Source organism: Nipponia nippon, unplaced genomic scaffold, assembly GCF_047370975.1.
Source record: "Nipponia nippon isolate SJK-2023a ecotype South Korea unplaced genomic scaffold, ASM4737097v1 scaffold_1, whole genome shotgun sequence".
Lineage (NCBI taxonomy): Eukaryota > Metazoa > Chordata > Aves > Pelecaniformes > Threskiornithidae > Nipponia > Nipponia nippon.
Genome location: NW_028262290.1, coordinates 132532210 through 132547643, shown reverse-complemented (window position 1 = coordinate 132547643; position 15434 = coordinate 132532210). Strand labels below are relative to the sequence as shown.

Here is a 15434-nt window from a genome sequence, read left to right as displayed (position 1 = left end):
TTTAATAAAGAATGCTAAATTAGCAATAATAATTTCCTTTGCCTATAACCCTGAATGGGCATATATTGAAAAGTACAATGTAGTATTAAAAAAAAAAAAAAAAAAAAAAAACCAACCCTGGAGATAAATGAATGGCAGAATAAATAATTTATGCTAATGAAATTACTGCAATTAGTAGTTCCACAATGACCCTTTTAAAAGCCACAGCTGTTAATGTCAGGAAGTGCTGTCACTGCTGACCTTATCATAAGAGAAAGTGACAAATTGAAAATGCAGGGAAGACCAATCCTCAAAGAGGTCTGTTCGGGAACGATTAGTGTTTTTTGAAAACCAGTGTGAATTACAACCAGCTGCTCTCTGGCTCGGCATGTCTCCCATGCTGTGCCATTTTGTTAAGCTCGATAACAATAGTTATTTTGCCCCACTGAGACAAGTTGTCTCGGGCCACTTCCAGCTCTACCGGAACCCACTTCTTCGCTCACTGATTTACAAATGAAACTGTTGTTAGAAGGCTTTTCAGGGCTGCTGAGTAGAGACCTCTCATAAGGATCATGTGTAAGGAGGTTGTCTTTCATGAGGAAGAGCTGTACTGCAGGGTGCGTGTGTGTCACAAACAATGAAAAGAAGGAGAAAAAGGCTGAAACGCATTTCAGTTGGAAGCCAAGTGCTGCTCAAATCTTCATAAAATGTCCATTGCTGCTGGGTAGCCTTGCTTTTACAAACAATTTTATTTTTAAGATAAATTTATGCTAGCTTTGCCTCAACTAATGATGTTCAGATTTTTTTTATTTGTAAAGCAATTTATTTCTACTTTCCCTAAATGCAAATCATTCTTTATTTAGTCCTTGTTTTAATTTCTGTTTTTGTAATCATAGGTGAAATAAGTATTCTTCTAAACTAGCTTTTAAAAGTCACAAGAAAATAATGAGGTTTCTTACTGAGAAAAATGGCAAGTCTTTCTGCATCAACCTGATTGTAATATTAATGATGTAGGCTTAAAACATTTAACTGCATCAACAGCCACTCGTGAGCAATTTTCCCAAAGTTCCCTAAGCATTATTGACAATGCTTTGGTAAATTATGTGTGACTTTCCTAAGAGTTGGTGTAGCTCATTTAATTCATATTAATTGATTTTTAGGCTTCCCTTGATTAATTGAACTGGGTTCGTCTTGTACAGGATGCAATAAATAATCATTAAAATGAGGGAGATGTGACTCCACAAATTATAAAGTTAAGTATGCTAGAAGTCATAGAGGACAAAATGGAAGTTAGCTACAGTGATGGTGTTAAATGGGTTTTCTTAGTATTTCCCTGTTAATTTTGCATACAGTACTCTTGCTTAGACACATATATGTGTATGTTCTAGCAGTGTAGGTAGGGTCCTTCAAAACAAACAAAAATGAATTTGGGGGGTTTCTTATTTCACCTTTATCCTGGGGAAGTATACTCTAATTCAAAGTAGTGTTGTAGTATCTTGCATTTGCTAGTGCAGTTTCCAAAAAATTTAGAAAAAGGACCTTTGAGCTTTAGTCCTGGAACTACCTCTCTTCTTTCTGTGAGAGGCGAATAAAGACAGGCATTTTACCTCTGCATTTTGCTCAGGAATACATGACTAAACGACCATCTGGAGCTGTTTTAAATATGCCTAGCCTGTTTTGGTTATCATACAGTATGTGAAAAGAGTTTTCCAGTCTCACGGCTGTATTTTCCTCCCTGTGATGAGGAAGAAACCCCATGCAGTGCTGCGTGGCACCCAGCGCAGCTCTCTGGGGCCGTAGGACCGCTCTGGGGTCCCTTCTGCAGCGTGCTGGGTTCTGCTTGGAGCTGGAGGTATACTTTGTGGTTTGGCGCCTGCGTGGCACCTAGGGAGGGGAAGAGTCTCAACTCTCACAGCTCGGGGTGACTCTGAACTCCATGAAGTTGTAACTACTTTTCTGGTCAAATACCCCTTGAAACTGACAGCAAATCTCTTCAGCACAGAAACATTGCTGATTTTCTGACATTTTATGGTAGAGACTCAGCTTTCAGAAGCACTCTACAGTGCTCTAATCCTGCCCTCATACCAGTTTATGTTAGTTTATCCCTGACTTTGACAAGCACGGACAAGTAGGGACTTGTACAACTTCAGAAATCAGTCCAGTTCTGCTCAATCTTAAGTTAATGGCATAAATGCACTTCACTCTGAATAGGAATTTGATGATATATGAGGTATGTGGGGATCAGTGTGATTAAAGTAGCCACTCTATTGTATTTCTTTAACCTATAAAGAATTTTTCTTAAACAGGATTTCCAGAGGTAAAACAGAAAATCCATGTAGTATTAAGTCTGCGTATAGCAGTCTGCGTATAGCAGTATAGTGACTGATTTAATCTCTGTTTTGAGCTTTTAGGAGTATTTATTTTAAAAAAAATTAAAGTATGTTGAAGCACTGAACTTCTGTGGTGATGAAGACTTAATGAATGCCAGTGCAGAATGAATTAATTTATATGCAAAAAAGTTGGGGAAGACTCATTTTGCTTTAATGTTTTTTACATGCTGACAAAATTGTTTAGGGTATACTGAAGAACAGTTTTGTGAACAAGCCATCCTTAGAAACATAACCTTTTCTGACTTACATAGATATACTTAATTTTTGAAACATTTCTTTGCTTCTGTGCTTACATTTGTTCTTGTTCCTTGGGTATGTTCAGCCACTCATCCAGGACTCCGTTTGAGATTTCATGGCTTATGTCCACACCAGTGTGAACATGCTGAGTGCCAAATAGAATCATAATGAAAGGCGATACAATTACACCACTCCGAAGAGTTTTCTGGAGCAAATCATGCTTTATAAGATCTTCCTAGAGAAGAAAAGCAAGGAGATATCGGGACACATGGAGCACTTGGTGAATGGCATGCAGAAGCTGAAGGCAGCAGCTTTCCAGGTAAACTGTGAAAGTCACAACCTTTTCTTTCATTCTTTATAAATAATCTTGGGTTTGTTGCTAATAAAACAAAGTTATCGCAGCACCTTTTCATTAGACTTATTAGTTGTGGGGTGGCATTTTTGTGTTTCATTGAAATTACCTGATTTTGGAAACTGGGCTTTGTTTTTTTCCTTCACGTAGAAGCTCTTTGAGCTCTTTAGCTGTCTTTGGAAAGAGGGGTCCATCCATTTGGGCAAGGACAAAGTCTGGAGGGAAGGGGAGTGTAGTGGGGCCACAGTAAAAGAGTGGGAGGGGAAGTAAGCGCCACAGTAAAAGCCAGACCATGGAGAGAGAAGATGCAGTTCCGTATGTGGGGATTTTGTGCATGGCCGGTGACCAGCTGAGGGGTAATGAAAGCAGGAGGAACAAGTGTGGAGCCTTTGCATCAGCTGTCATCGCCTCCTTGTGGGTAGTGCCACTTAGCCCCCAGTCAGTGCTTCCACCTACAGTTCATTTCTGGCTAGTCAGTCCACAAAGACAGAAGGGAGGGGAAACTGCTTTAAAGCCTTTCCCTCTGCCCCCCGCCATGTGTTCCATAATCCCTATTGCAGATGCTGAAAGGAAGCCGTAATCCAGCAATTTCTTCATTAAAAACAAAAATTACACATTTTATATAAAAACTGCAAATGAAATGCTCAGCTCCAGTCCTTGTGTAATGTTGCATCTTTGTGCTACTGCATGACAATAATGGGAGCTGAATGGCTGATTCCCACTTCTCAAGCTGAAGACCTGAAAAAATAAATGGTCAATAGAAAAGGGTGACTGCTTTTTTAAAGTCTATTTTTAATAACGTACCCCATGCTAGTAAATGATTAAAACACACTTTTTCTCTGAATTCTAATTTGACGATGACCAAAAGGTAATTTGACAATTTCAAGTATTTGAACACTGAGCCATTTTTATCTTGCATGCTGGAGCTCTACACAAAAGAATATCAAATGCAGCACCGTTTAGGTTTTTTCAGAAAGAAAGAGACATAAAGTCAGCTCAAATAAATTGAAAAATAAAGTCAGTGGAGAGATTTGGGATCTCTACAGTCATATGTTACAACTCAGTATTACAGCTTTGTCTTCTCATTTCGAAATGGTCAAATTTTGAAAAGGTAGATTTTGTAAGATTTCAGGAGCTTACCAAGGAAGAGCCCTCAACACCTTCTATGTGACGAAAGTTTAAGCCCTCTAATCTTTGTCTTTCTCTTTGTCTTACCACCCCTATCCAGATCAGGTTAACAAGAGTCATCTCTGGTTAAAATATAGCCTTTTATCATGAATAGTTGCCAGATAAAATGCTTGGAGGGATGGGGGAAGGGAGGAAACAAACAGGTATTTGAAACAATTCCTTTATATGTGGAAAGATATGGTTACTGGATATTTTGATACAGGTTTCTCACCTGGCAGGCAATAAATTGCTATTTCAGCAAATTAACAGGTAGTCTTTGTTCATCAGTCTCCAAGTCTGTCTTAACCTTTCAGCAAACCTCTGCTGGAATTATCTGCTCAGAGTGATTACTAAGCGTTTTCCATAATGTCCTTTTGCTTTTACATTTGCAACTTTGCTAGGTGCTGCAGCTGGGCCTTGTTTCACTGCTGAGACACCTGGTTACAAACACAACCTCAGCAGGTGGACAGACATCTGAGCATCTCAGGGGAGCTGCGGGCTCCCTGGTGGGAGCAGTTAGGCTGTTCTTATTAAATTCTTTATGTCAACAAAATTCTGTGAGCTACAAACAAGGAGCTGTCAAATGGGAACAAAATAAAGAAAGGAAAAGATGACACTTTTAGTACTGAGACCCACGAAACATGAATTTTGTTTTCAGTTCAGCTTTTTGGGGATCATGTGGTATAATCTTTCCAGAACCATACCTAATGACCCTTTCTCCCGAATAACGCATTACCTTTTGCCCTGTAGGTAGAAGATCTAAACTCCAAACTTGCTTCTCAAGAGGCAGAACGGCAACTGAGAAATCAAGATGCTGAAGCTTTGATTGCTAAGATAGGGTTTCAGACTGAGAAAGTGAGCCAAGAAAAGGCCATTGCAGATGCAGAGGAGCAAAAGGTCAGTCTAATTCCCCCATTTAGTGCTGTTGAGCTATATTTAGCACAAAATAAACCGTTTTAGGTGAACAGTTTTGAACAACTTCCTCTCCAGGGAGCATAAAGTCTAAAGAATTATTATACTTACACATGTAACAGCATTTCACACCATGATTACCACTTGACCTTTCTTTACATTATGCCTTTTCCCAACCTTTTAGCTGTTTTAATGAGATGAAAGAACAATAAATACTGAGCTCATTCAAGCATTTAATGGATGTGGATCTTGAGAATCAGACCTATTCGTAATACAGTAAAGGTCAGAGAGTCATCTCTGAGCACTTCAGATTTCTAAAGGCTTTGAGGCTCTAGGTAAATTGAACAACTCAATTGATACAGAAGTTCATTCCAGTATCTCACAATATTACAAGGTGCAAACCTTGAATTTTAAGATTATAATAGCATTCCTAATAATATGTGTCATCAGTGTTGAATCTTTTTTTTTTTGCTCTCAGTTCAGCCTATTAACATTACTTATCAACATCCAGGTTGGAAACATAGAATTTTACAAGCATTAGTCCTCACCACAGAATGAATAGAAATGCATAATTTCATCTGGACTCTAAAATTTTCATCTACTGTTACAAGCACGGTTTTTGAAATGAAACACCAGCAGTGTGGAATGCTGTAAACTGAAGTTACTCTGCCTTTAAAGTCCAAAGGGCTCATTCAGCTCTGGCATTTTGCTACAAAATCCGATGTACATTGTGTCATTTATCAATACTGCAGAGAGAAACTTTTAATTGACTCGTAAGAGTTGTTAATGGCTGATTTTGAGCTATGGAAACTTCAAGTTGCCAAGAACTTTGTAAACAGTTTTCAGATACTGATGAACAGGGAAGACTATACTGTCTGAGCAATCAAAATGGTCTTTCATTCTCTTCTGTTTCATTTCCTAAAGATAACTTATTGTGTGTCGGTGATATTTAATACTTTTCTAGTGACCTTGTGTCTCATCCTAATTTTATTGAGGGAAAAGTGATTTTTGACACTGACATGAATGAAGACTGGATCAGGACCTTTATATTTCTCTGGATTATGCTAATCATGGACTTCAGTCTTTTGCTGATCCATATCTTATATAGGACTTAAAAATTGCTATGAAGTGTAAAGTCCCAATAGTGCAATTAATTAAACTTGCACAAATTGGATCCAACAACTCAACATCCTACCAACCACTTTTCAGTAGTGCTTTTCCTGTATTGGGTCCATATGCTTCTGATGGATTTGGATGATCAAAATACACCCTTAACACAATTCAAATTACTTCATTAAGCAACTAGGTGAAACACACGGGGTGATTATTGTGGGATAATCACATCTTTGGACCACTTTGTTTCAGGGATGAAGTTCAGCATATGACACTAATGATTACCGTACTCCCCCGTTCATTGCTTTATTGCACTTCTGAAATGCTTATATTGGAAATGAAAGTGTTAGTTTGTGCTACATTAATCTAAAACTATTTCATAAGGCTGATGGTTTCTAAATATTAATATTCTATAAATTTTGTTACAAAAAAAAAATCAGCAAATGAGAATATGCCTTCCAGCTAAGTAATTTGTGAATACTCTTCATAATTGTTTAAAATTTGTCACCCTTTAAAAAATTATTTTGGCTTTCCTGTTCTATAGTGTCGTGGTTTAACCCCAGCTGGCAACTAAGCACCACACAGCTGCTCGCTCACTCCCCTCCGGTGGGATGGGGGAGAGAATTGGAAGAGTAAAAGTGAGAAAACTCATGGGTTGAGATAAAGACAGTTTAATAGGCAAAGCAAAAGCTGCACATGCAAGCAAAGCAAGGCAAGGAATTCATTCACTACTTCCCACCGGCAGGCAGGTGTTCAGCCATCTCCAGGAAAGCAGGGCTTCATCACACGTAACAGTTACTTGGGAAGACAAACGCTATCGCTCCGAGCATCCCCCCCTTTCCTTCTTCTTCCCCCAGCTTGTATCCTGAGCATGATGTCGTATGGTATGGAATAGCCCCTTTGGCCAGTCTGGGTCAGCTGTCCTGGCTGTGCCCCCTCCCAGCTTCTTATGCACCTGGCAGAGCATGGGAAGCTGAGAAGTCCTTAACTAGTGTAAACACTGCTTAGCAAGAACTAAAACATCAGCGTTATCAACATTATTCTCATCCTAAATCCAAAATACAGCACTATACCAGCTCCTAAGAAGAAAATTAACTCTGTCCCAGCTGAAACCAGGACATATAGATTTCAAACTGGAGTGTAGAAGGGGTTTTTGACTTTTACAGCATTAAGCCAGTAAATACCTTGGCGGTATTGCCTTAGAGTGAAGCATTACTTCAGAAAAGGTGAAGAGTGGAAGTCACTTTAGATCAGACTCATTAGGAAAAGTGGGGTCAGTCTGGATGCCCCATAAATGTGGCAGAGCTACATATCTGTATAGTAATCAACAAGGGTCTGACTATGAATGTGACACTGCTAAAGTTTTAAAACAAAGGTAGTAACACTGCTGTCATTTTACTGGCTGTGTGCTCTGAACGATGCCAGTCAGAGTGGTTTACAGATGAAGATGCATATGCCATTGCCTTCTGAAATGGGACCTACCCCTTCAGAGGAAGAAAACATGCAGAGCATGGTGTAGGTATATGAGTGATAGGGACACTAGCTGAGGATTAGGAGCAAAGATGGATCCAGACTGACCAGCTTTTTTGATTTACCTCCCTCAGGTGAAGTACATTCTTTATTTACATGGTATATTTGAGCCACCCTACTCATGATCTGTTTGTTAAGGGCACACTGCTTCCAGCTTTTCTAACAATTTAGCCATCATTGAAGAGCTCTACACAATAGAAGTTATTGATGTGAAGGGGACTAAACTTCTGCAGACAGGAATGAAAAGCTCCTTCATTTCTTTGTGAGGGGAAGTAGATTTGAGAAGACTTATCTGCAACCTGCTCTTTTTAATTTTTTTCTCCCTTGAAAAAAATTATCTTGTCCCATATTTTCTTTGGGCATCAGCAAGCAAAGAATAACTAAGTATAAGAAAAAAGAGAGACAGAACTATAATGCAACTTGTATGACTTAAATTAGCTGTTTGTTTTAATGGAAAATACCATGTCAAGTTAGCAGCACTACGTACTGTAAATGTAATACTTGCTCACCTGGTTACATCCTTAAAAACTTTAACAGAAGGAGCATTTAGCTGTTGTAAACTTTTCTCTTTAAGTTAATTTCAATAACATGGGTCTCAAACCGTGTTAGAGAAAATATAAACCAAACCAAAACTGCAAATGTATATGCAGTATTTAATTTAAAAAATATGTTGTGGCTAAGATGCAAACCAATAAACACTGAGAATTTCATCCTAAAAGCTATATCACAAAAGATGGGGGAAATATTTAACTTTATTAGTAACTTGTCATTTGTAATGTAATGCATATTGAATTTTAATCTTTGTTATTTCCACGGACAGTGTCTCTGTGTGTCCTATGTAATAAATGTATACATGGAAATTGCCCCCAACAATTGTAGAAACATGTTTTGTAAGGATATTAAATTCTTACAGAGGCTTGTTACTGCCAATGCATAGCGCTTGATCCGAGTATTAACATCTTGATCGCTATAATATCCTCTTTCTCTGTAATTAGACTTTGTTTAAGCAAGACCTGACAGGAAATGGGCCTGTGAGAGGAGCATGAGGTACAAGGATAAAGATGAACCAAATATAACTAACTCCAGCCCCAGGCAATGTGTCCTTAAAAATGTGTATGATAATCTTCCAAATACGCAATTGCAGATGATGCAGAACACCCTCCAGGGTTACTCTACCAGATAAATTTGCACCAATGAAATCATAATCAGCTTTTAAACAGATAATTAAATCATTGCAGAAAGTTGTGGAGGCGCTCAGATTTCACTTATGAACTGATGCTAGCTGATGTAAAGTCACTGATCTAAGCCACTGTTAAACCAAAATAAGCGTTTTGACAAATCTGCTTGGATTGGTATCTGTTTAATTTTCAAACCTGAAATTAAGTACAGTGTTTTCCTATAGGATGTTTCCGTTTCTCCTGTTTTCTCCCTTGTCGAGGCCTATGGTTTCAGACTTGGAACTGAGGAATTAAAAGAAAAGGGCAAACTTACCAGTAGATGGAGGTTGATTTGACAAATCTGTTATATTTACCTATACCCTAAAAATGCAGCAAATGTTTTACTGCTGAGGGAAACCTCCAGTGTGTCACTAGAACTGACCATTGGCTCCCTGGTATTTTCTCTATTTCTGTATATAGTTTTATATATATATATATACACACATATTTTCTCTATTTCTAAAGGGGAGCCCTTTAAAGGGGAAAAATGGGGGAGTGAGGAAAAAAAGGTCATGGCTCTTAAAATCTTAGTGAAAAGTCTTTACTTTCTTTCCACCATACATCTCTTGTTTAGCTCCAGCTTCTGCATTTGAACGTAGATCATGAAATGCTTGCAGCTTGCATACTGAAATGGCATAAGTGATTGAGTTCTCCCCTGTGTTTGACAACTCCTCAGAAGTAACAGGCTGCCCTAATATTTCCCAGCTTTTTTGCACAGATACCTTACCTGGTCTCCTATTCTGCATTACTAAATCTCTTACCTTTGCATCCTCCAGTATTATAGAGAGTCCTAAACACAGGAGTCCTTCTAAATTTTTGTATCTCACACAGTGATCTCCAGGTTTCTGTTGGCAACCAGGAGCATTCTCTATCTGATGTGTCTTCACAAGCTTACAGGCTCCTTTTTTCAAAAGCATCCATGCAGACGGGTGGTATTTCACATCCATACAGACGTGCTTGATCACAGTCTGGTAGACAGGTACACTTACTAGGACAGTCTTCATACTAGCAATTTTTCAGCAAGAGATATTAAAAGCTTTATCTAGAAGAAAAAAAAAACCCATAAATATGTATTACTCTTCTTACAGCTGTACCTCTCTTTTATGTCCTGGGGTATCAAGATGGCAAAGAAAGCATTACTTGCAATATTTTGTATGGTAGTGTCCTATGCAAGAAAGAAATTTGCATCACACAAAATCTGTTAATCCAGTACTGATTTGAAAAATGTATGCAGTTTATTATAGTCTCACAGAAATTAACAGAAATTTCATAAAGCTGTTGCATAGTCCTCTAACAATATTGTGGTGGTAGTGTGTTGTCCTTCGTTGCCCTGAAGGAGGGGAGGCTGTGCTAAGCAACAGTTAGTTAATTAACCTGAGAGATCTAGTCTTACAAGAGCTGAACTGGTCTTTGAGAGACCCATATTCCTTTCACTGTCAACCTGGTGAGTGCTTCCAAAGTTGTGTGGAAGTGTCATATTTTCTATAGTAAGCCAAAGGTAAAACATTTTTTTTTATCAGGTTAACTACACGTATATTTAACGTGGTAATAAGAATAACGCAAAGTTGTCAAGATCAGAACGAGAGCAGGCTGTGAAGAAGAGAATTTGAAAAGTGAATATTTCAAGCATATATCATTTTTAGCAGATAAAGCACCAGTATTTCTTCCTTACTTTGTAGTTTGCAAAACTGAGCAGAGGAGGATGATGGAGAATATCCAGTTGTTGTAAAACCCAGATAAAGATTCTTTGTGATGATACAGACATTTGCCCATAAGCATAAATAAAAATGGTTTCTGGTATGCCAATCCAAAGCTATTTTGTTTCCTATTCATGTCTCTTAGTCTCAGAGTGTTTTCTCCACAAAGGGGGTAGTCAGCAGGTTTCCACCTCCTATCTCATGCTATTGTCCTTAAAAGGGCAGAGCAACATGCAGAGATGCTTCATGATTCAGAACAGCAGGGAAGAAAGGAACTTTGTATACCAAATTTTCTCTCTGGAGCAATGAGAATAAATGTGATCTAGCTACCCAGAGGTTAAACTACTGCTTTAGTAGAAATAGCAGGTACAATATGATGTCATAAGTCACTGAGAAGCCTGTTAACTTCTAATGATCGTAGATAGCTGATTTGCCAGCATATCCCTCTGTCCCTGGCTCTTTATCACATTATCCTCACTACATGTAAGACTTCAGTCCTGAACAGCTGTATGTGCTAGCTAATGTACAGCATATAGGAGCTTTACTGAAGCAAGCTTTGGCTGCCTTTTGGAACTCCTGGCACTGCAAAACTCAGCTGTCATTGAGGGTCTGGCCCACGAGCTCTTAGAATCATAGAAACATAGAATTGTTTGGGTTGGAAGGGACCTTTAGAGGTCATCTAGTCCAAGCCCCCTGCAATGAGCAGAGACATCTTCAACTAGATCAGATTGCTCAGAGCTCTGTCCAACCTGACCTTGAATGTTGCCAGGGATGGGGCATCTACCACTTCTCTTGGAACCTGTTCCAGTGTTTCACCACCCTCATCATAAAAATTTCTTCCTTATATCTAGTCTGAATCTATCCTCTTTTAGTTTAAAACCGTTACCCCTTATCCTATCACAACAGAACCTACTAAAAAGTCTGTCCCCATCTTTCTTATTAATCCCCCTTTAAGTATTGAAAGGCTGCAATAAGGTCTTCCCAGAGCCTTATCTTCTCCAGGCTGAACAACCCGAACCCTCAGTCTTTCCTTATAGGAAAGGTGTTCTATTCCTCTGATCATTTTTGTGGTCCTCCTCTGGACCTGCTCCAACAGGTCCATGTCTTTCCTGTCCTGAGGACTCCAGAGCTGGATGCAGTACTCCAGGTGGGGCAGAGTAGAGGGGCAAAATCACCTCTCTCAATCTGCTGGCCACACTTCTTTTGATGCAGCCCAGGATATGGTTGGCTTTCTGGGCTGTGAGCTCACGTTGCTGGCTCATGTCCAATTTTTTATCCACCAGTACCCTCAAGTCCTTTTCTACAGGGCTGCTCTTAATCCTTCATCCCCCAGCCTGTATTGATACCGGGGGTTGCCCCCGCCCAGGCGCAGGACCTTGCACTTGGCCTTGTTGAACCTCATGAGGTTCTCATGGGCCCACTACTTGAGTTTGTCCAGGTCCCTCTGGATGGCATCCTATCCCTCAGGCATGTCCACTGCACCACTCAGCTTGGTGTCATCTGCAAACTTGCTGAGGGTGCACTCAATCCTACTGTCTATGTCATTGATGAAGATATTAACCAGTACTGATACCAGTACGGACCCCTGAGGGACACCACTCATCACTGATCTCCATGTGAATATTGAACCTGTCAACCACTACTCTCTGGATGTGACCATCCAACCAATTCTTTATGCACCGAATAGTCCACCTATAAAATTCGTATCTCTCCAATTTAGAGAGAAGGATGTTGTGGGGGACCACGTCAAAGGCCTTACAGAAGTCTAGATAGATGACATCTGTAGCTCTTCCCTTGTCCGCTGATGCAGTCACTTCATCATAGAAGGCCCTAGGATGGTCAGGCAAGCCTTGACCTTGGTGAAGCTATGCTGGTGGCTCAATTAACCTCCCTGTCCTCCATGTGACATAGCGTAGCTTCTAGGAGGAATCTGTTCCATGATCTTCTCGGGCATGGAGGTGAGGCTGACTCTTCTGCAGTATGGTAGTATAAACAGGAGATGTTAATTCTCACCATGCAGAACAGATGGAGTCTAGAGCTGAGCACAAACCTGCTTGAGCATCAGAGTTGTAGATGTCTTTTTTATGCATAACATAAAATAATGGGTTTTAAAATCTGTTTGTGTATACAGTCATTACACTCTAAGTGTGAGTGCTTAAGCAGCTCTGATTTGATTTACAGCCTTAGTTTTCAATATAAATCTTAAGATTCATTTTTTTAATAAGTAGCAGCAATCCAAGGAGAAGTATATCTGGGACAGAAAGAATGTGAGGATGACCTGCTGAAAGCTGAACCTGCTCTTGTTGCTGCTACAGCAGCCTTAGACACACTTAATAAGGTAAAGATCATACAGTTTGATGTCTGCAAAAAAAATTTATTCATTGTTCAAATAGTTCACAGCTATTGAGCTATTGAGCTATTGTCATTCCGGTGCAAAGCTGCCAAGCACAATCAAATTTCTGTCTTCTTTGGGCAGCATGCTCCAAAGCAACAGGTTGGCAACTGCTATACCTGACCTGGCACTACACTTCCCATCACCCTACTTGGCCAAGTTGCACATAGGACTGCAGAGAAAGGGAAGGGCTGTGATCACGAGTAGTTTCACCATGTAAAATAATTAGTAATAGTCTTCAAAGAGCTGAGAGTTGTACACTGGTAATCAGAAAGCTTCCATGGAACAAATGCACTGTTTTTGCATGGTTCTGTACCTGTTCCTCTGATCTTCTTTTTTCAGGTTGCTCTTACAGAACTAAAAACCTTCACCAGCCTACTAGTGGCTGTAACCAATGTTATTGCTGCAGTAATGGTTTTACTGGCATATAAAGGGAAAGTGTCCAAAGACTGAAGCTGGAAAGCCACAAAAGTCTTTAAAAAAAAAGGTAATGATCAATGGGACATCATAGAGTATCTGAGATGAGAGAGGAAGAGAATAGTTAAAAACGAGAGCCAGAGAAGAGAAACTAAATCACAATGTCATTTTCTTACAGTTTGAATTTAGGGGAATAAGGTACGATCCTGTATTGTTCTCTTCCATGTACCTTTGGTGACAAACTCAAGCCAGCCTGAGCACCACTGGGATTTATTAATTGCAAAAAGAGAAGAAAAGTCAAAGGGAGAGCATTTTATTGTATTTATCTCATCTCTGCCAAATTCCTCAAATGAATCATAAAATCATTAAAATGTATTTGTGAGGTTGAATCCTTCAGGCATTTGGGGGAAATAATATTTTTTGCTGAATGTTTTGCATAACATTTCCAAAACAATAAGCTAGTGCAGGATTCCAGTTTTGCATTTGTAATAAAAGTAGGAGTTAGCTTCTTATTCTCTGAAATGGAAAAGGATGGATGCACTGGAATGTCTCTTCTTGCAGGTTGATGACTTCGCATAAGTTTTAATCAACTATGATAAGGAGCATATTCCTCAGAATTGTCTGAAAATTGTCAAGGAACATTACCTGAAAGACCCAGATTTCAACTGAAATTATGTTCATGCAAAATCCTTTGCAGCAGCTGGTCTCTGTGCCTGGGTCATCAATATAGTAAAATTCAATCATGTATTTATATATTTCAGTTCCTCTCTTGACTTGATGGGGGGAAATTTCTGTTATTGAAGTGTTGTATTATTTTGGTAAGCTCAGTTTAGTGTTCTGGGGAGAATGTAACGGGAAGTATTCAGTGCTTAACAGTATGTACACATGTATTTATTTTCAGTAGAAAGTGGTAAAAAACATGTGGATGTCCAGGACTTTTCAATTGTTATTATGATGCAACAGTTGGGAAATATTCTTCTCCAGATGTACACGTTTCACTTGAAACATCCATTTGAGTCTGGCTGTCTGGAGTGTAAGACAGAGCTTATCGCTTGTGATTCCGTTGAGCACCTGGCAGCAGGATTTCTCCATTCATCCTAGTATTGTGGCAGGCTATCATTTGATTATAAAATAGTAAAAAGCTAATCAATTTTAGTTGAAATCTACTTAAGCTTAGTGCCTGTCTGATTTCTACCTGTATCTTAAAATTATGAAAGTGATACATATAAATTAATTTTAGTTTGAGAGTAGACCCAGTGAAGATGCATTCAGTTCTGCTTAACATATCCTTATGTAGGTTATAATCAAATCTCCTGTAATCTTTAGGTCAATAATGAAAGAAATCTCCACATGTCTCACTATTGTGTAGAAAAATGGCTCTAAACCAAATATATGTAATGAGAGATTACTAGGATTACCTGAAAGTCTTTTATCAGGAGTCATTTGCAAATTTTATAATGAATGTGAGACCAACTTCTTGTCTAATGTATCTATGTTATATGTCTTTTTCAAGGTGTATCATGAGGTAGAGCCAAAACATTGTGTGTTGGCCTAGGCAAATGCTGAATTAGCAGCAGCTACAGAAAAACTAGAAGCCATCAGGAAAAAGCCTCTTGTAAGTACTGCTTGATTAATAAGCATTCTTTTCAAATATCTTGAGCTTGTTTAATTTTATTAGTTTTATTTATTTATTTTATTTTGTTAATTTATTTTATTTTTATTTATTTTTATTACTTCGTAGTTCAAGTATTAAAGATATGTTTTTATTAGGGATTATCACTATTTTTTCCCACAAACCTACTGAATAATATTCCCTAGTTTCGGTGGTAGCATACGAAATTGCTTATCAGAAATTACTGAATTTCCTCAAAGCCATCTAGACACGTTATAAGCAATAGATTAGTAAACTGAAATAACAGTTGATATGAATAACTGCCTGTGATTTTTACAAGGAATATATGCGAAGTGTTTATATGAGTAATGACCTATTAGAATATAGGAATAACTTCCAGAAAGGCTTTGGAAGCTCAT

The 15434-nt window shown here is 38.7% G+C and overlaps 1 protein-coding gene across 1 annotated transcript in view; it reads left to right on the top strand.

Moving 5' to 3' along the window:
• Positions 1–15434, top strand: part of DNAH11 (dynein axonemal heavy chain 11) — a 163190-nt gene that overhangs the window by 96362 nt on the left and 51394 nt on the right. The window contains 6 exon segments of the mRNA XM_087750792.1: positions 2692–2925; positions 4876–5026; positions 12823–12932; positions 13329–13470; positions 13963–14147; positions 14917–15018. Of these exon segments, the coding sequence (XP_087606918.1) occupies positions 2692–2925; positions 4876–5026; positions 12823–12932; positions 13329–13470; positions 13963–14147; positions 14917–15018 (924 nt within the window).